We start from the raw sequence: 21,651 nt of genomic DNA on the forward strand, positions 1-21,651 counted from the left end.
TCTTTTCAGGGACCCAAAAGGGTAAATATAATCATGTCAGTCCCATGCTTTAAGCCCCTCACTGGCTTTCTGTTGCCTTTCGGTTAAGGTCCAGCTCCTTCAGCTAGCCTGCAGGGCCTTCCAGTTACTGGTCCGAGAGGCTCTCTGCCACATCATCTATCGTTCCTCCCTGCTTAGTTAGTACTCGCTATTCCAGTTGCACTTAACTACTTACAGTGCTCAAGGTGTGTTCCTCCCTTTCTTTGTTTTCCCTTTGCAAGGATAACTCCTGGGCATAAAGCTGTTGTTCTCCAGGAAGCCACCCCTCCCCAGTTGAATTAGGAGGCATCCTGTGAATTTCTGGGATTGTTTCTGGTTTACCTTTATATTAAGAGCCCAGTCCAGTGCCTGGCATATATGAGGCTCAGTAATACATGTTGAGTTAAAGAAGGTATTAGTTTAGGAATCTCTGTACTTGTTGTTACTTGTGGGTATCTCACCATATCTATTTTTCATGATCTACAAAAAGCTTGTGAAAATACAAGCTCTTATAATGTTTAAAATTTTTATTTAATAATTTTATTTATTAACATTACAACTTTGTTTCTCTTTTCATACTTTAAACTGTAAATGTATGATGTGATTTTGTGTGGTTACTGTATTTCTGGGTTGCCTTTATTTTTGAGGAGTGTTTAAAACCACATGCTGTATTGGTGTTGTGGTTGCTCTCTTTCTTGAGCCAAGTGAAACAATAGTAGAAAATGAATGATAGTTGGTAACATCTGAATCTTAAATCAGGTTTGATGCTATAAGTGCTGAGCTGTTGAACTGGATCTTGAAATCAAAGACTGCCATTCAAGCCACAGAGATAAAAGAGTATAAGAAGATGCAAGAAACATCAGAAATGAAAAAGAAGTTGAAGGTAAAAGATAAAACAAAAATATCCCAGTGAATAAAATATTTCATCAGAATGGCTCTGCTGTTGGCATAAAGATGTGATGGGATCCAAAAATCTTCCTGTAAAATAAATGTAACTGTAAGGTAGCTTTTAGAACTCTCTATTACATTTTCAATCTGTTCAAGCAGGCTGACATCAATTCCCTTTTTTCTTCCTTCTTTAACCACTGAGATGTGCAGGAAGGGACACTTGCTAACATGGTCCAGTTGTTACTATTCTTTTTTAGCTTGATTAGATCTATCTTAATCTGACACCTAATATTATATGCATGTAAGCTGAAGATGTTTTGGCTTCTGAATACAATAAGCAATTTTGAATCTCCAGATTTCTTCTATATATATATTTTTAAGATGAGATGTATTTTAAAAAATAAATACTATAAAATGTATGGGATCTTGGCTGTGCTACTTTATACTGCGTGAGTAGTAATGTAAATTGAAGCAGGAGGTTGTAGTGATTTATCTCGTTGGTGTTCATGAAGTCTCTGTGCATCTTTGCATGCCCAATAATTTGGGCACTTTGAGCAGGTCTGTATTGCCATCTCCATCACCAGTGGAGTGAGTTTTAGTTCAGTTCAGTTGCTCAGTCATGTCCAACTCTTTGTAACCCCATGGACTGCAGCACGCCAGGCATCCCTGTCCATCACCAACTCCTGGAGCTTGCTCAAACTCATGTTCATCGAGTCAGTGATGCCATCCAACCATTTCATCCTCTGTTGTCCCCTTCTCCTCCTGCTTTCAGTCTTTCCCAGCATCAGGATCTTTTCCAGTGAGTCAGTTCTTCGCATCAGGTAGGCAAGGTATTGGAGCTTCATCTTCAGCATCAGTCCTTCCAAAGAATATTCAGGATTGATTTCCTTTAGGATTGACTGGTTTGATTTCCTTGCAGTCCAAGAGACTCTCAAGAGTCTTCTCCAATACCACAGTTCAAAAGCATCAATTCTTCTGCACTCAGCTTTTTTTATGGTCCAATTCTCACATCCATACATGACTACTGGAAAAACCATAGCTTTGATTAGACGGACCTTTGTTGGAAAAGAGTTTGGACAACGTTTAAAAAATAAGATGTGTATATAGATGTTCATGATGTGAGTTAGAAAGTAGTAGGTACTATGGGAATTGAGAGGAGGCCAGGATTACAGCTGTTGCTATCTCCTGGTGAAGTCCAGAGGGGGAGGTGACACTGAAGGGAGGGGCTTGGAGCTGGGCTCAAGGGCAAACCTGGCAGGCAGTGCCCTTGAGCAGAGGTTCAGAGTGGGGCAATCATGCTGTAATTCTTGGAACAGAGAATTTGTTTTGTTTTGTGCTAGATGTGTGTATAAAAGTGGTAGAGAGTTAAGGCTAGAGAGGTGGTTTGGGGTTAGACCTGACTTTGAATGTTTGCGTGAGAAGCTGAGACTGATTTTTGCTTTATCATTCCACTGTGACTGTTCTTAGTTAGAGGTCACCACTGACGATTGCTTTCAAAAGGATAGATTTCTATTTTCCTCAGATCTCCTTTCTCTGCAGCATTTGCCACTGTTCACCTTCCCTTCTCAAATTCTCACAGCCTTAGGTTCTCTGACCAATGGTCAGTCTAAGATATCAATCTGATTTTGCAGCTCCAGTGCTTGCAGTTAATTGATGACTTCCCACTGCTGTGGGGAGACGATGGGAACGCTGCCGGGCCCCAGCATACAAGGCCTCCCAGGCAGGGGTCTTCTCTACCTCTCAGCACAGCCTCTGCAGCTCTCATTCACTCCTTAGAGCTCCAGTCCTCTTGGCTCCTGTGCTTTTCTCAGTCCTTTGCCTTCTCCATGTGTTGTTTTCTGGGCTCCAGATGGCCGTTTAGTAAGCCTTTGTGCTTTGTGGCTGAAACGCCCTCTACTTCAGAAAGCTTCATTAGCCTCCATAGGCAGATTCCATACTGCTTTGACCATACCTCTGTGAAAACCCTTACTGCATTTACATCATTGTTTATATGTCTGCTGCCAGTGCTTAGAAAGTGAGGATGATTTTCCACGGAAGCCTGTGTTTTCAGCACTCTGTAAAGTTCTTGGCTTATGGAAGGAGAGAATGATGGCTGTGGACAGTGGGGATGTGGAAGCACCATTATCAGAGCCCTCTGCACAGGGGATCAAGAGAGCCAGGTGTGAGAGCCGTGTTCCATGATTTCATGTGTTTCTGAAAGACCAGCAGAGAATATTAATCAAAGGCAGTAAACTGGCAGAGAACTTGGAAGTTATAGTGATCTTTATGGAACAAATCCCATAAAATATTGATAAGTTTCATCCTGTGATCTAGAAACAATTTTACTTTCAGAAATTGTTATTGTAATATTTGAGAGGATAAAAATAACAGTTGTGGAAGGGATAGGCTACCCACTCCGGTATTCTTGGGCTTCTCTTGTGGCTTAGCTGGAAAAGAATCTGCCTGCATTGTGGGAGACCTGGGTTTGATCCTGGGTTGAGAAGATCCCCTGGAGAAGGGAAAGGCTACCCACTCCAGTATTCTGGCCTAGAGAATTCCATGGACTGTATAGTCCATGGGGTCGCAAAGAGTCGGACATGACTGAGCAACTTTGATATGTGTATGTAAGGCATGATTGGCAGTTCTTATGTTTTTCCTTTTTAAGTTTGCTTATTTTGTTGTTTTAGATAAATAGTGTCAGTGGGATGGGAAATATGTAAAATAAAGAAAATTTAACCATTGCTAATTTTTGTTGCAAATTTGGGAAATATCAGCTAGTGTTGCTTTAATGAAGGAATAACTTGTTCTAACTGATGCAATATCTGAGTGGAGAATCCTTTGTTCAATCTACCACTGCCATAAAAAGTAGCAGGACATCAGTTTAGTATAAGGCAGGTAATAATTTTCTCCAGTTTGATGGTAGCTTTTTTGCATTGGTAGTTAGTTTAACAAAAGTAAGTAGTGTTTCTTAGAATCTCTTGTTCTTTCTTGATCTTTGACTATAAAAATGGCTAAGTTGCAGTAAAGCTTGTATGCATCAAAATAGGCGAGCTAAATTTATTGAATATTTGATTGTGGTTACCTGCATAGACCTTAAAAGTGGGATTCTTCTCCAGGTTATCTGGTTGAAATAATATGGTTTACCTGGAAGTTTTTGTTGTTTTTGCCTGGAACATTTGATTGTGCTATTTTGGACACTATTTGAGTAGTTAATTAATAGATAATTATCAATTGGAGAAATTTCTAATATTGACTGTGTACACAAAAATTTGAGGTGTTTGTGTGTGTCCATGATTTTGCTCAGCCTTTTCTTACTGATTCTGGAAGATTTTGTGTTCTTCTGTCTCTGAGATATAGGGACATTGAGAATATCAAATCATACAGACATAAATATGAAAATTAGCAGCCATTTTTTAAATATAAAGAATAAAATTCTTTAGTTTGGTCCTGAAACATATTGTCAGTGTCTAAAGATTATGTGTGAATTATGCTTGTGGTTAAAATTTGCATTATACCCTATGCTTAACATAAAACAAACAAATGATATTGAGACTCATTATTTCTTTCTTAAATCTTAAATAATTTTTGTTTAGTAATCTCTGTCTTTATAGCACATTCATTTGATTCAGACTTATTTTTACTGACTTCACATACGTGACTAGATATCCTGGATCTAAAATACTAATTTTAATTATTTCCTCCTGATAGAAACTCATAAATGTAGTGTACAACTTTTTCTCTTATAAAAGAAATGAAGGTTTTATACTGTTTGTTTGCATTTACCTTTGACATTTAATAACCTCTGGCATTCTGGAGGGCAGCCTGAAATGGCATAGTTTTATCTTGTAGTATTTTCTTAGGTAAACTTTGACTGTAACCCCTAAAGAGAATATGAGAGGGCCATAAAATATAAAAATGTCAAGAAGCATCAGCATTATACTCAGAAGAGAGTTTGAACTATTCTTATTTGGAACTTTATTTTCAGGGATTAGAAAAAGAACAGATGGAAATAAAACCCCGACTGGATGAATTAAACCAAACTGGACAAATCCTTTTGGAGCAAATGGGAAAAGGTGAGAACGTTGCTTTTTAAAAAATATTTTCTTAGATGGTGACACTGAATGCTGTTTCAGTTTAGTCAGTCGTGTCCCACTCTTTGCAACTCCATGGACTGCAGCATGCCAGGCTTCCCTGTCCACCACCAACTCCCGGAGATTACTCAAACTCGTGTCCATCGAGTCAGTGATGTCATCCAGCCAACTCATCCTCTGTTGTTCCCTTCTCCCGCCTTCAATCTTCCCCAGCATCAGGGTCTTTTCAAATGAGTCAGTTCTTCTCGTCAGGTGGCCCAGGTATTGGAGTTTCAGCTTCAGCATCAGTCCTTCTAATGAATATTCAGGACTGATTTTTTTTAGGATAGACTGGTTGGATCTCCTTGCAGTCCAAGGGACTCTCAAGAGTCTTCTCCAACACCACAGTTCAAAAGCATCAATTCTTAGGTGCTCAGCTTTCTTTATAGTCCAACTTTCACATCCATACATGACTACTGGAAAAACCATTGCTTTGACTAGACAGACCTTTGTTGGCAAAGTAATGCTATTTACAGTTTAACAATCAAATATTTACTTGTAACACTCTAGCCCTCTTTTTGCTAGGAAAATGGTTTTTCATAAAAATTTCTAGGCAGCAGAATCTTTTTAGAAATGAAAATTTATGCTGAAGCTGATTATATAAAATAGATAATAGCAAAGTTGTTCTTTTATATGGATCAGTTCAGTTCAGTTCAATCACTCAGTCGTGTCCGACTCTTTGCGACCCCATGGACTGCAGCACGCCAGGCCTCCCTGTCCATCACCAACTCCCAGAGTTTACTCAAATTTATGTCCATTGAGTCAGTGATGCCATTCAACCATCTCATCCTCTGTTGTTCCCTTCTCCTCTCGCCTTCAATCTTTCCCAGCATCAGGGTCTTTTCAAATGAGTCAGCTCTTCCCATCAGGTGGCCAAAGTATTGGAGTTTCAGCTTCAACATCAGTCCTTCCAATGAATATTCAGGACTGATTTCCTTTAGGATTTATATGGATATTTATATGGATAAGAGAACCCAAATAAAACTCTCATAACTCAGCAGGAGTTAAAATCCAATCGTGTGGGACATTTTAAAATCTCGTCCTTGGGGTTACATATTGGAGGGAGGCAGTAAAAGAAAATGTTACTTTGGCAATATTAAGGATGTGAAGTTACTTTAGGGTAAATTCGTTGAGATTATTTGATTTTTGATAGCTTTCAGTGCATTATGTTGATTTAGTACAGGTGTTTTATTTTAGTTAAATTTGACAAAGTGTTACTTGTATTTGAAATTTGTACCTAAAGAACTTTTTTTCCCCCATAAACCCAGTGGCTCTGGAGAATGTGAAGATTAATATTTCTGCAATACAGTTTTGTATATGATTATTTTTCGGTCTTGCTTTGAAAGGCTTTTCTTATAAGCCCTATTCTTTATTCCAACAATAAGTGATTTGGAAGTCTGTTGCAGTTCTCCTTGATAAAAGCCAGAGACACCCAAAACCGAGTTGTGAATATTAGTAGATGAGACTCTTCAACAATGTAGTTTTCAACCTTTTTATTTTTTGACTTCTTACTATAGAAAATGGAAATATACACAAAGCAGACAGAATAGTACAGTGCACCTCCTGTGTCAATTATCCCTTCAGTAATTAATGATAGTCCACCATTCCCAAATTACATGTATTCCTACTCACTCCTCATCCACTTAATCATTATTAGTATTTTCACATTTTTAAAGTTATATTGAAATATATGAAACTGTGTTGTTTTGACAAACCTACACACACTTATGAATATATAGAATATTTCCACCCCTCCAGAAAGTTTCCTGGTGTCCGTAATGGATCAATCAATTGCTTCCATCCCAGAAAACCACATTTTAAAACACTTTAGATTGTTTTTCCCTCTGCCTTTTGAAAAATACGTCAATTTATTTTGTATATATACTGAGGTCACATACACATACACAAAAACATGTATGTGCCCAGTATATATACATTTATTAATTATGCAAATATACCATTGTTTTAAATTATTACTACAGCTTAATTTCTTTCTTTCCTTCTCCCTCCCTCGTTCCTTTTGTCTCTCTTTCCCTCCCTGTCTCTCTACTTCCCCTTCCAAGTAGAATAGTAATTTCTTTCACAGTCCACTGTTAAGTGTCTTATTCCTGGGTATGGGCACCCCACTTGAAGATTACTCTTTCAGGTATTTACTTGAAGGGACCTAGAGACAGAGACTGTAATTTCCTTTAAGATACTTCAATAATTACAATAAATGTGTGTTAAATTCATGTTAGTTACAATCATAGATTCTTCACTTCTACATCAACATTTGAGCTTGGAAACCAGACTTTATCTGGGTGATGAAGGGGTAATTTCATAAGTCTGTGAACTGAATTAACTTCTTGTCTGGGTCAGCGTTTGGTGGGTATGGCAGATTTAGAGTTCAGAGACTCATATGAAGACTACATAGGGAGGGAGGTGGTGAGAGGTGATATGTTAAAGCAAGAATCACACCCAACTGGGGAATGAATGGGAGACCTTGGTGTCTCCTGTCTTTTCCTAGTTTTGTGTCATCGGGCAAATCAAGTAACCCTTTTGTTACTCTGCTCCCTTGTCTAGAAAGTGAAGAAGTTTCAATGGGTGACTACACTTTTGCTTGATAAAATCTTACTGTGAATAGGCATTTTCTATAATATATACTCTGAAAACTGAGTTCATGTGAAAGTGCTATTTGCAAAAGATCAAGTACAAATATCAGGGAATATATGATATTTTATAAAGGGGTGAGTTTTGTGACCTTATGTATACTTGTTTAATTTTATAGTGAATCTTTGATATTTTCCATTACCTTTTTTTTTTTTTTAGCTTTGGTAGGAGTGGAAATTCATTCATTCCTACAGGGCCCCAATTCTGTTTGTTGTAAAAAACATCTGTCGTTAAAATTTTTTAAGATGGGATGGGAAGCTTCGAAATGGGGACATTGATCTGAACAGAGTCTATATATTCTGGGTTTAATTTTCTCATTTTTGGGGAGTCTGTGCCTTTTGTTGCTGCTGCTGCTTAGTCGCTGCAGTTGTGTCCGACTCTGTGTGACCCCATAGACGGCAGCCCACCAGGCTCACCCTTCCCTGGGATTCTCCAGGCAAGAACACTGGAGTGGGTTGCCATAGTGAGAGAATAAAAGTGATTTAAAAAATTTCCCACTGTCGTTCCATTTTATCCATTATTCTAATTTTACAGTGTTGCATTTTCCTTCTTAACATGTGGTTAGTGCTGTTAATCCTACTACTGTTTTAAAACCAGAGATGTTGAACAGAAATGAAAGAACAACTGGGTGATCCTCCCTGCCCTTCCTCCTCTTCAATACATTAGAAATAAATCCTGCTCCTGCTGCTGCTAATTCGTTTCAGTCGTGTCCGACTCTGTGCGACCCCAGAGACGGCGGCCTATCAGGCTCCCCTGTCCCTGGGATTCTCCAGGAAGAACACTGGAGTGGGTTGCCATTAAATAAATCCTAGACCTTGGATAATCAATGTAGAAGTTTTTTTATAGAGTGTAAATTTACCCAGAGTCTGCCTATGTAAGGATGCAGATACATGAATCAATTCAGTTAGAAAAGCACATCAAGTTCTTCAGTAGACAGATGTTCAAATAATTGCATCACTGGTTTTCTCAAACTAGTTTCATCAAAACATTCCAGCACAGTGCAGTCTGTTAGGACCTTTCTAACTAACGTGTGAATTACGTTTTGTGACATCTCTTGTAGCGCAAAAATGTTTTTAAAAAGTGAAATAATTTGTTTTGTTTGACTTTCACAACTGCCACACCAAACCTGGTTTTTTTGGTTTAGCTTATTTTATTCCAAAAGATCGTTAATTACTATAACAGGAAAGTGGGGCACTTGGATGATGTAGCTTTAATAACTGACTCCTGTTTGTCTGGCAAAGTCCTTGTGGCTCAGATGGTAAAGAGTCTGCAATGTGGGAGACCCGGGTTTGATCCCTGGGTTGGGAAGATACCCTGGGGAAGGAAATGGGGCAACCCACTCCAGTATTCTTGTCTGGAGAATTCCATGGACAGAGGAGCCTGGTGAGCTATAGTCCATGGGGTTGCAAAGAGTCAGACATGACTGAGTGACTAACACACACATAAGCCTATGGAATTTGATAATGATGAAATGTTTTGCAAACATTTCCCTGGTTTTAATAGTGATAGATTGAAAAGCTAAAGTCAAGTGGGAATAAGTAGCCAGAATATGTTATATTTTATCTCTTCTAGAAAATTAATACAAGGATGGGATATTGATTTTGGCTTTAGATCAGTCATCTAAGAGTTGGATGTTCTATAGAAATAGAAAAGCTGTAACTCTGGACCTCTAGGAGCAAAACAATTGTTTTAAAAGACAGTGTATGGTTTTCCTTTTTTAAGATGTAAACTGCGCTTTATTTATTACTTTGATACTGGTCCAAACTATAATAATATCAGTCTTAGAGGAGGGAGATTTAAATTTTGAGAACCGGTTTGAAAGGGCAAAGTGAATGAATGGTGAAATATCGTCAGTGAATTAAAAAAAAAAATTGAAGATTTTTCAGCTTGCCTAGAACCTAAAATAAGTACCTCTTACCTATTTTCTGGATTTGTGGTGACAATTTTCCATCTCAGGAATTTTATTTGCCAGCTTAATTTCCTTTCTTGTTTATCATAAATTACCCTGACATGTAAATTTGAAGTGGCTGATGTTATTTCTTTGCTCACTTAAAATGGAAATGGCCAGGCAGAAGCACAGGCTAGATTTCCATTGCTCAGGTAGTTTGTCAGAAAAAAACTATTTTTTTTAGTAATTTATTTAGTTTATGACCTGAATTAACAGGGATAATTGAACTTGAACTGTGGTGTGAATGTTTTGTCTAGGTGTGATATTGTATTATCTTTGTAATGATGGACAGTTTACTTCAGCAATTGACATGGGTGATACATACACATTATGTAATGTCACGTTTGTATTTCTAATTTTCAGTGGATGTGGTGTATTAGAAAAATTTTCAAAATTGCATCATCTCTGGATCCTAAGTGATCTTTTGTCTTACATGCCATTTTTTCCCCCTTAGAGCTCTCATTACCCTGGATTTTGATGGCATATATTTACAAAGTTTTATTGCCCTCCTGCTTAAATAATAAAGATGTTAAGCCCATCTTTTCAACATGCATGCCCTCCTCAGGAGATAACATTTCTTTTGCAGATTTCCCATAATTTTCATAGTAATTTTATGACTTGATGGTATTTTATATTAAGGGAAAGACTATGATAAAGCCTGTTATTATATATAACTTATTTTTATGTACATTCTCTACCTCTCAAAAATATGAGACAAACAAAATTATAAGATGTCAACAATAAACATAATGTTTTTTTTTTTTTTTCCTGATATGTTTCTAAAGTAGATAATCTCAGCACTGGATTTCCTGGTCTGTGTGTAACATTCCAATAGGTTTGCTAATGCCTTTTGCTGAATCCTGCCTGCTGGCTTCCTATTCCTGCACTTACCAGGTTGCTCCCAGCACTAGGGGCTCTAGACATTCATTTTGCAATTCCTATGACGTGTGGTTTGGTCACCAAAGTCTCAAACTGTCTCCTCCTTTTTCTCTCTTTTTCCTGGTGACAGAGGGCCTACCTTCTGATGTCAGAGCCCCAGACAAATCCAAACCCTTCATTTTATTTCTCAGACTCAGACTAAAAACTAGTAGAGCAGTAGGTTGCTAAGGACAGAAACACACATCCTATAGAGAAGGCAGTGGCTGACACTCCACTGTTACGCTTTTTGTGGTGGTCACCCCACTCCTGGACTGCTAGTATAAGCTCCCCCTCTCCTGTTTTTATCAGGGAATTAAGCATAATTATTTTTGAGAGCATCATTTTAATGTTTGTTGTGTAAAAAGGAACTTAAGAGAGTGATCAGTAAATATGATACTGCCTCATTATTTTCAATGTGTTAAAATGTTTACAGCAAATTGAAAACAAATTTTGTAATAATACCTAAAGTGTCTGCTTATTTTTTATGTCTACATAGAAGGTCTTCCTACCGAAGAAGTAAAAAATATTTTAGAGAAGGTATTATTGGAATGGAAGAATATATCACAGCGTTTGGAAGATCAGGCAAGAAAAATACAGCTGCAGGAAGATATTAATGCTTATTTCAAGCATCTTGATGAGCTCGAAAAGACCATAAAGACAAAAGAAGAGTGGGTAAAACACACTGCCTCTTCAGAATCTCCCCAGGAGTCCTTGCCAAGCTTGAAGGACTCCTATCAGGTAAAGACACAGCCATCCAGCACATGAAAGGGCTCTATGTCCAGTTCTGTATTTAAAGAAAGAAAGTGAAAGTGAAATAGCTCAGTCGTGTCCGACTCTTTGCGACACCGTGGACTGTAGCCCACCAGGCTCCTCCGCCCATGGGATTCTCCAGGCAAGAATACTGGAGTGGGTTGCCATTTCCTTCTCCAAGGGATCTTCCCGACCCAGGAATCGAACCTAGGTCTCCCGCATTTCAGGCAGACGCTTTAACCTCTGAGCTATAAAAGGAATTGAGAAAGGTAATATTGAAGAATAGAAACACAGAGCATGGACTTATAGACACAAGGAGGGTAGGGCAGGGTTGGGCCAATCGAGAGAGTAGCACTGACATATATACACTGCTACTGCTGCTGCTGCTGCTAAGTCGCTTCAGTCGTGTCCGACTCTGTGCAACCCCATAGACGGCAGCCCACTTAGGCTCCTCTGTCCCTGGGATTCTCCAGGCAAGAATACTGGAGTGGGTTGCCGTTTCCTTCTCCTACTGTGTGTAAAATAGCTAGTTCCCCGAGACTCAGTTGGTAAAGAATCTGCCTGCAGTGCGGGAGACCTGGGTTCAGTCCCTGGGTCGAGAAGATCCCCTGTAAGAGGGAATGGCAACTGACTCCAGTGTTCCTGCCTGGAGAATCCCTATGACAGAGAAACCTGGTGGGCTATCATGCGTAGCGTCTCAAAGAGTCTGACACAACTGATCAACTAGCACTTTGACTTGCACACAATAGCTACCTGAGTGTAGAACAGGAAGCTCAGCTCGGCGCTCTGTGATGACCAAGAAGGATGGGGTGGAGTGAGTTGGAGGGAGGCTCACAAGGGAGGGGATACATGTATACATTTAAAAAAAATAAAGAAGATGCTCCTTGTATCACATGCTTTCGGTAAACTCTGCTCTGATTGACTTTCTGTGAGGATGTTCATCCTCAGCGAGTTGTGTGATCACATTTTCTCTTCCTAGCGGGAGTTGACAAACCTCCGTAGCCTCCACCCCAGAATTGAAATGCTGCGTTCAAGCTGCTCAGCCTTGAAGTCTCGGCCTTTCGCCCCAGATTTTGTCCAGCAGGATTTAGAGAGCTTGGTGGGCCGGTACCAAGCCGTGCGACAGGGTTTAGAAGAGCGCCACCAACAGGTCGAGAACGGTAAACCCACTCTCTTGCGTTTTTCTATTAGATGATTCCACCATCTTGCGTTCTCAGTTTGACTTAACTTAAAAATTACTCCCAATATTTAAACCTGGAGAAGGAAATGGCAACCCACTCCAATATTCTTCCCTGGGAAATCCCATAGACAGAGGAGCCTGGTGGGCTGTAGTCCATGGGGTCGCAAAGAGTTGGACACGACTGAAGTGACATAGCATAGCATGCATTTAGAACTTCAGTACACCTGCTTGCTTTACACCAGCCTCACTGTATTTTCCTCTGTGCCTGCCACTGTTCCACTTCTTAAAGTACATTCAGACTATTTCCTGGATTCACACTTGCTTGTGAAAATGCCGACATCTTTCACATGCTATTCAGACTGTGTTAATGGGATATAATGATTTTTAAAGAGTTTTTTTTTTTTAGGGTGTTGTTTCTCCCTTTCACCGAAGGAGGCCAGCTGATATCATTACTAACAGGGCTAAAAAGAATGATTGCTTGCTCCTGTTTGCTCCAAATGGTTAAAGTTTTAGCAATACCATCTCCTCTTTTCAAAGAAAGTGTTCCTCTTTAAACATCGGAAACATTTTGAAGAATTTTTACCTTTGGATTAGGACTGGTCTGGGAAAGTTAATTCCTATAGATCTTTAAAACTCATTCCTCATATATTATTTTCTCCTTGGCTTTTAAGTCAGGAATTGTGTTGCATTATGTAATACTTTGGGAAAGGCATGCTAAAAAGCTACACATTTAACCATACCCTTCCTTGAGGCAATTGTAGGTTATGTAATGACGTGTAAGACTCTGTATGTGTGCGTGGTGAGTGATTGGGTCATGTTTCCTTTCTTTTGGAAAGGCATTTGGACACCATACTTCTGTTGACTGAACTCAGTTAATCTAGACTGTGAAGGGTTTGAGAGGACCTCCTATTCAATTTGCTGTTACGAAATAGGCTTTTATTTTTGACAAGAGCAGTTTAAATGTTTATTCTTACCTTTAAAACAATTGCTAAGTTTATTTGTTTTTGTTTTTGATTGTGGTAACATATACATAACATAAAACTTACCATTTAAACCATTTTAAAGTGTAGAGTTCAGGAGTGTAAAATATATTCACGTTGTTGTGCAACCCAGCCCCAGAACTTTTTCACTTTGTAAAACCGAAACTATATACCCGTTCAGCAGCAGCTCTTCATTTCCTCCTCCCCCCAGCCCCTGGCAGCCACCATTCTACTCTCTGTTTCCATGAGGTTGACTATTCTAGAAACCTCTCCTAAGTGGAATCAGACAGTTTTTCTTTTTTGTTGACTGCTTCATTTCACTTATCCTCAGAGTTCCTTTTTGTGGGTTGGGTATGTCAGAATTTCCTTCCTTTTGGAGGCTGAATAGTATTCTGTTTTCTGTAGACTTCATGTTTTGCTTATCTATTCATTTGTAGATGAGCGTTTGGGTTGTTTCCACCGTTCAGCTATTGTGACTAATACTTCTGGTTTCTTTTGCTGCTGGCTGGTCTCAGCTCTTTGTGCTTCATATGAGCTGGCTTCCTCTCCGCTCTAGTGTTGCTTGTCTGTAAATGTGACATCAGTGGCTGAAGTACCCATCCCTCCAGCTGGCTGGGGCAGCCATTATTTCTCAGGGTACCTGTGCGCCTGGCTGTGGTGTTCTGTACAGCGTCCACCGCTCTGCGGGTGGTGGTCTGTCTACACACTTGAACTTAGAGGATAACTGGCTGAGGGGATCTTTGTCTCCTTTTATTCTTTGTGTGGCTACTGGGGAAAAGGAGATTATATGAGACAAAAGGATCATTGTAGTACCGTCTTCAGAGAGACATTTCATCATGATGAAATGAAGAAAAATGATGGTGGGTTACTTAATATTTCAAGCATCAACATCCGCAGGAATGAAGTCACCACTGTCTGACTCTAAGAAATGCCAGTGGAGTGATTTATTTGATCTCTAAGAGAGACCCTTTGTAATTTTAATTATGGAGTTTAACTTCTTGTGTAATAGAATTCACCTATTATATATGAAGATTAACAATAGATATAGCAATATTAATTTCCTAACAATAGTTTCTCAAAGTGAGTACTTTTCCATGAACAGAACTGAAGAGCCGACCTGGACGTGCGTATTTGGAAACATTGAAAACACTGACAGATCTGCTAAATGACTTTGAAAGTAAGGCCCAGATGTCTTTGAATGTCTTGAATGATCTGGCAAAGGTGGAGAAGGCCCTCCAAGAAAAAAAGGTAATATATGTTTTAGGCCTAAGTGGTCTAGGTTCATTTCTAACATATATATTTTGAAATGTTTTTTAAAAATGTATTCATTTTGGTCAAAATTGATCAAACATTGCTTATATTTCTTGTAATTTGAGAGTTACTATAATTTAAGATCTCAGATGCAAGATAGTTATTAAATGTTTTTAATAGAATTTGCTAAGTCACTTCTGTTGTGTCCAACTCTTTGCGACCCCATGGACCATAACCCGCCAGGCTTCTCTGTCCATGGGATTCTCCAGGCAAGAATACTGGAGCTGGTTGCCATTTCCTCCTCCAGGGATCTTCCCGACTCAGAGATCGAGCCTGTGGCTCTATGTCTCCTGCATTGGCAGGTGGGTTCTTTACCACTAGTGCCACCTGGGAAACCCTCTAATAGAATAAAAGCATATTTTCTTCTTCTATTGTGACTAGCTTAAAATTCTCAACTAGATAAAATATCTTTAATGAAATCAAGAATATCGATTGTGTTCTTTTTCTGTGTTGATTGAAAATGCTTCCCTGGTCACTTAGAGCATGTGTCTGCACTATTTCATCAGATATAACTGATTCCCCATCGAGCCTTGCACACTGGGCCCTCATTGGGCCTGTTGTTCTGTTAGTTTTTAGTGCAGAGAATGTTGGATTGGCCAAAAAGTTTGTTCAGGTGTTCCATAAGATATTACAGGAAAACCCAAATGAACTTTTGGCCAACCCAATATATGGTCTTGAAACCACACACAACTTATATAGGGAAAGCTATGACTTTTTTGATTATACTTACTGGTTTTTCATGGGACTTCCCTGGTGTTTCAGTGGTAAAGAATCTGCCAGCAATGCAGGAGATGCAGCAGATGTGGATTTGATCCCCCAATCTGGAAGATCCTTTGGAGGAGGGAATGACAGGTCACTCCAGTATTCTTGCCTGGGAAACCCATGGCCACAAAGATTCAGTCCGTGGGGTCTCAAAGAGTTGGACATGACTGAAGCGACTGGGCACATTCTTTTTTCATGAGTTTTTCACAATTCTTTTTTGATCAAATTCTCTTTAAAAAGTGATTTTGACTGTTTATAACCATTATTATTGAATATCTTCACAGATAGATTATATGAGTATTTTTAATCTTGAACTCTGTTTTCCAGGCTCTTGATGAAATCCTGGTGAATCAAAAACCTACCTTACATAAACTTGCAGAAGAAACAAAGGCTTTGGAGAAAAATGTTTCTCCAGATATAGAAAAAACATATAAGCAAGAATTTGATGATGTTCAAGGAAAGTGGAACAAACTGAAGGTCAAGGTTTCCAAAGATCTGCATTTGCTTGAAGAAATTACCCCCAAACTCAGAACTTTTGAGGTAAATCTAAAGGCCACTAGGGTGTTTAGTTTATTACAGAGTAAAGTAGTAATTGTTAGTAAATATCTATTATTTGAGCAGTTTGCATTCTTTCTGGTCCCATGTTTGTTAATGTACTTAAGATGGGATATAAAATTCCAACCAAAGACATACTTTTAGTGGTGCTGGAAAACACATTTATCTCCTTTTGCCTGGCAAAAAGGTTTATTGGTAGCAGTAAACTGGACCTTGCAGATAAGAGAAAATTGCTTAAAATTGTCAAAATAATGTTTCAGAGATGAGCCCGTATGAAATAGCTGGTGGTTAGATTGCAGTGGAGACTCGGTTAGAGTGGTAGAAGTTGCCTGGATAGTAGCAGATAGCTGAGTTCTTGAAGCTGATCCGTTAAGATTTCAGACATTTTTAGACCTTTGAAAAACCTGAACTAGGCTACTAAAAACCAGTATCAGATTGGGAAAGCAGGTGATTTGAGGGACATGAAAATTCGGCAAAGTGAAAGTGAAAGCCGACTCTTTGCTACCTCATGAACTTACAGTCCATGGAATTCTCCAGACCAGAATATTGGAGTGGGTAGCCTTCTCCAGGGGATCTTCCCAACCCAGGGATCGAACCCAGGTCTCCTGCATTGCACGCGGATTCTTTGCCAGATGAGTTGCAAGGGAAGCCCAAGAATACTGGAGTGGGTAGCCTATCCACTCAGCAGGGGATCTTCCTGACCCAGGAATCAAACAGGAGTCTCCTGCATTGCAGGTGGATTCTTTACCAACCGAGGTATTCAGAAACAAGATCCTTTGTTCCATCTGAAAATGTTGGCAGATAGAAAGTTCCAGAGGAAAGTATAATGTGAGGATATAAGGAGAAACTGGTCAAGGTCCATGTCAGATGGGACAGTCAGGATTTAACGTTTCACCTGCAAGGAGGATGAAGAAGGGAAGTAATGAAGGTCGGGTAGAGAAGGATGAACCTCTCTACCTTCTCACCTTGTAGGCAAGGTCGGGATGAAGGATGACCTGATTACACTCTCTTTGTAGCCCACTCCTTGCTTCCTTTGTGGCTCAGCTGGTAAAGAATCTGTCTATAATGCAGGAGACCTGGGTTCGATCTCTGGGTTGGGAAGATCCCCTGGAGAAGGGAAAGGCTACCCGCTCCAGTATTCTTGCCTGGAGAATTCCATGGACTATATAGTCTATGGGGTCATGAAAAGTAGGACACAACAGAGGGATTTTCACTTTCACTTTTAGTGCCTCTTTACCTCGGTCTTTTGTGGTTTATTTTCTCTACTGATGTATCCAAGGTATACTTCTCATATAGTGCCTGGCACAGAGAAGACACGCAGTGATACTTTTCAGTGAATGAAATGAGATTAGTAATATGAGATTTAGATGTGCACATATATATATATATATACTTAGAGTTTTTTTATACATATACTTATATATATGAGAATTTTTATAAAAGTTGTTTCAAAGAAAGTGGAAATATTGAAATGAAGACAAAACTTATGAAAATGATGTTTTAAAAATTAGAATCAGAGCATGTGGTAGAAGCTGGTAGGCGATATAGTCTAGGGCAGGATCCAGGAAGATGAGCAAGAGAGGGGATCACTGAAATATGAGGGAAGCTGTTTGACACAGAAACTAATGGACAGATCCAAGGCATGACAGGAGAATAAGGATGGCAGGGGCTCTGTGTGTGTGGTCGTAGTGGAAGGAATTAGTTTTCTTGAAGTGTAAGCTGTAGTTCTACACTGAGATCTCATTCGAACAATCCATTAATTTTGAAGAGGAGTGTGTTTTTCTGTAGTTAAGTGTTTTTGGCTTATTTAAATTTGTGAGTGGATCCACTTGCCTTTGTGTGTGTGTGTGTGTGGGCGTGCATGTTAGTTGCTCAGTAGTGTTAGACTCTTTGCGAACCTCATCGCAGCCCTCCAGTCTCCTCTGTCCGTGCAATTCTCCAAGCAAGGATACTAGAGTGGGTAGCCATTCCTTTCTCCAGGAGATCTTCCAGAACCAGGGATTGAACCCAGGTACCTGCTTTGCAGGCAGATTCTTTCCTGTCTGAGCCACCTGTCTTCAATTGTCATTCTTTCTAATATTAAAAACCACAATTACTCTTATTTGTGATTTTAAATTTTTGTTATGTTCCAAGTATTGGATTATCAGTGGTTCTCAACCATGGGTAAATTTCCCCCCAGAAGGACATGTTTTTAACGTTTGGAGACATTTTTTGTTATCACAACTATAGGGAAAGGGTAGGTTCTGTTGGCAACTTAGTGGGTAGAGGCCATGGTTACAGCTGATGCACAGGACAGCCCACACAACAGAAGAATTTTCTGGTCCAGATGTCATCAGGGCCAAGGTTGAGCAATGCTGGTTAAAGTATTTCCTATCTTTTCAAAAGATCATTGCTTTATTTTCATAAATTCTGAGATGTAGTTAGGAAAATTTACAGGTGAAGATTAACCCAAGGGTTAATCTCTTCTGACTTCCTGATGTGTTATTTTCAGTTCAGTTTAGTTCAGTTGCTCAGTCGTGTCCGACTCTTTGCGACCCCATGAATTGCAGCACACCAGGCCTCCCTGTCCATCACCAACTCCCGGAGTTCACCCAGACTCACGTCCATCAAATCAGTGATGCCATCCAGCCATCTCATCCTCTGTTGTCCCCTTCTCCTCCTGCCCCCAATCCCTCCCAGCATCAGAGTCTTTTCCAATGAGTCAACTCTTCGCATGAGGTGGCCAAAGTACTGGAGTTTCAGTTTTAGCATCAGTCCTTCCGAAGAACACCCAGGGCTAATCTCCTTTAGAAGGGACTGGTTGGATTTCCTTGCAGTCCAAGGGACTCTCAAGAGTCTTCTCCAACACCACAGTTCAAAAGCATCAATTCTTTGGCGCTCAGCCTTCTTCACAGTCCATCTCTCACATCGATACATGACCACTGGAAAAACCATAGCCTTGACTAGATGGACCTTTGTTGGCAAAGTAATGTCTCTGCTTTTGAATATGCTGTCTAGGCTGGTCATAACTTTTCTTCCAAGGAGTAAGCGTCTTTTAATTTCATGGCTGCAATCACCATCTGCAGTGATTTTGGAGCCCATAAAAATAAAGTCTGACACTGTTTCCACTGTTTCCCCATCTATTTCCCATGAAGTGATGGGACTGGATGCCATGATCTTCATTTTCTGAATGTTGAGCTTTAAGCCAACTTTTTCACTCTCCACTTTCACTTTCATCAAGAGGCTTTTTAGTTCCTCTTCGCTTTCTGCCATAAGGGTGGTATCATGTGCATTTCTGAGGTTATTGATATTTCTCCTGGCAATCTTGATTCCAGCTTGTGTTTCTTCCAGTCCAGCGTTTCTCATGATGTACTCTGCATAGAAGTTAAATAAACAGGGTGAAAATATACAGCCTTGATGAACTCCTTTTCCTATTTGGAACCAGTCTGTTGTTGTTATTTTAGGGTTAGCTAAATGCATGCCAATATTTTAATATGGAATTTAAAGTGAATAAGTATTCCTCCAGAACACAAAAGAGAGTTCTAGAATTCTGTCATTGCAAATCCAGGCCAAATGGAGCATATGCCAACTTTTCTTTTTCTTAAGTTGTTCAGTTGTGTCTGACTCTTTGTGACCCCATGGACTGCAGCCTGCCAGGCTCCTCTATCCATGGAATTCTCCAGGCAAGAATACTGGAGTGAGTAGCCCTTCCTTTCTCCAGGGGATCTTCTCAACATAGGGATTGAACCCAGGTCTCCTGCATTGCAAGCAAATTCTTTACGGTCTGAGCCACCAGGGAAGCCCAGTTGGAGCATACGCCAACTTTATTTCCACTAAAAATGTCTCACTCACTTCAAGCACATGTGTCTGGATACTTAGATTTTTTGGTTGTTTTGTGTTACATTAACAGATTTTAATGTGAATTACAAATTTTTAATTTACTTTTTGTGTCCTAACTGTAAGACTGTTGGCGATGTCTGTATTCCCTAGACATGCAGCTTCTTTATTGAAATATATGTTTCTTCAGTTCTAAAAAACATTTTGCTCCTATATTTGCTTTGAATGAATTGCTTGTTATTTAACTACTCACAATTCACTTAGGAAAACTTTTACTTTTTCCCTAAAGATAATTGCAATAAATATTCACTTGTAGATTAAAGTTGTTTTTCCTTTTTTACTGACCTGGTGTCTTTTTCTAGGCATTCAAGTTCTATTTTGTCTTTAAGGCGTGAAGTACTCTAGGTTTTCTATTCACTGCCAATTTATGATGATGTTTCTTAGGAACAAAGTGGTTGACTTGTTTATTTTTCAAATGCATTTTGAACTGTGTAAGAAATACATACATACTGCTCATTGAAGACATTGAGTAATAGAGACGGAGAATGAGCACTGAGAAGTTCCCTTTCTTTCCCAGTGAGCTTCCCTGGTGGCTCAAATGGTAAAGAATCTGCCTGCAATGCAGGAGATCCAGGTTCAACCCCTGGGTTGGGATCTCCTGCAGAAGGAATTGGCAACCCACTTCAGGACTCTTGTGTGAAGAATTCTGTGGACAGAAAAGCCTGGCAGGCTACAGTTCATGGGTTTGCAAAGAGTTGGATGTGACTGAGTGACCAGCTTTCACTTTTCTTCCCCAATACCATTTCCTTTCCTGGGAGTAGTGAACAGTAACAGCGATCCTTGCTGGAGATAAACATACTCAAAGTAAGAAAGAAACGTTCATGAATATGACTAATTCTAATCATTTTCCCCCTTACTAACAGAACCAAGTGATACTGGGACTCCACGAGGGACTGCATTGATACTCCCAGTATTACTTGTATCTCAGTATCACGTCTATTTAAATAGATGGTATACAAATGCATGAATATGGATTAGAGTATCAATTTCGCTACTCAAAATAGTAATGCTTTTTATTGACACAGCACATTTAAACTTTGAGAGTATTTTCAAAGCTGTGTACTTATAGTTTTCCTACCATCCCTTCAATACCTGTAAGGTGATCTTGGTATCTTTTTATGTGCCAATTTTAGTTTTCTGTTATTTGTTGGCAAATAGTGTTTTTCTTAGATGCCTGCCTTTCACATATCTACATGGCTGGTTTCTTTTATATAGATAGTGGTAGGGCCAGCATTGTTATTCACAGTGTCATGTTCAAATATGTTTGTAAATTCTTTAAATCTATTTTTTGCCAAATTAATGATCTCAATTCTTGTACTTAAAATGTAGACTGGTGCTTTAAAAAAACTCTCACAGAAAGTCCTACCACTCTTTCCAGGCAGCAAAATATTTTAAAACATATAAAAAGTTTTACTATTGATTTTACTGACATGAGTTTCTTATGAATTATGGGGATTAAATGTTATAAAGTCCTAAGACACTGCTATCACCAGCAGTAATATCTTTGAGTTCAGGGGCTGCAAGTGTATTTCCTATGGTTTCCTTCATCCTGTTCAAGATCCCCTGTAGCATGTCATGGGCCTCCCAAGTGGCGCTAGTGGTAAAGAACCCGCCTGCCAATACAGGTGACTTAAGAGATGTGGGTTTGATCCCTGGGTCAGGAAGATCCCCTGGAGGAAGGGATGGCAGCCCACTCCAGTATTCTTG

General features: G+C 39.4%; 1 protein-coding gene across 16 annotated transcripts in view; it reads left to right on the forward strand.

Moving 5' to 3' along the window:
* Nucleotides 1-21,651, forward strand: part of UTRN (utrophin) — a 556,162-nt gene that overhangs the window by 156,090 nt on the left and 378,421 nt on the right. For all 16 annotated transcript variants that reach the window (XM_086318195.1, XM_086318199.1, XM_086318196.1 and 13 more), the window contains 6 exons: nt 778-901; nt 4,871-4,958; nt 11,027-11,268; nt 12,260-12,440; nt 14,543-14,688; nt 15,841-16,053. In XM_086318195.1, coding sequence (XP_086174321.1) covers nt 778-901; nt 4,871-4,958; nt 11,027-11,268; nt 12,260-12,440; nt 14,543-14,688; nt 15,841-16,053 — 994 coding nt within the window. The remainder of the gene's footprint in view (nt 1-777; nt 902-4,870; nt 4,959-11,026; nt 11,269-12,259; nt 12,441-14,542; nt 14,689-15,840; nt 16,054-21,651) is intronic.

Source organism: Bos grunniens, chromosome 9 (genome assembly GCF_055505025.1).
Source record: "Bos grunniens cultivar Pamir isolate PY7600 chromosome 9, Bosgru_T2T1.0, whole genome shotgun sequence".
NCBI lineage: Eukaryota > Metazoa > Chordata > Mammalia > Artiodactyla > Bovidae > Bos > Bos grunniens.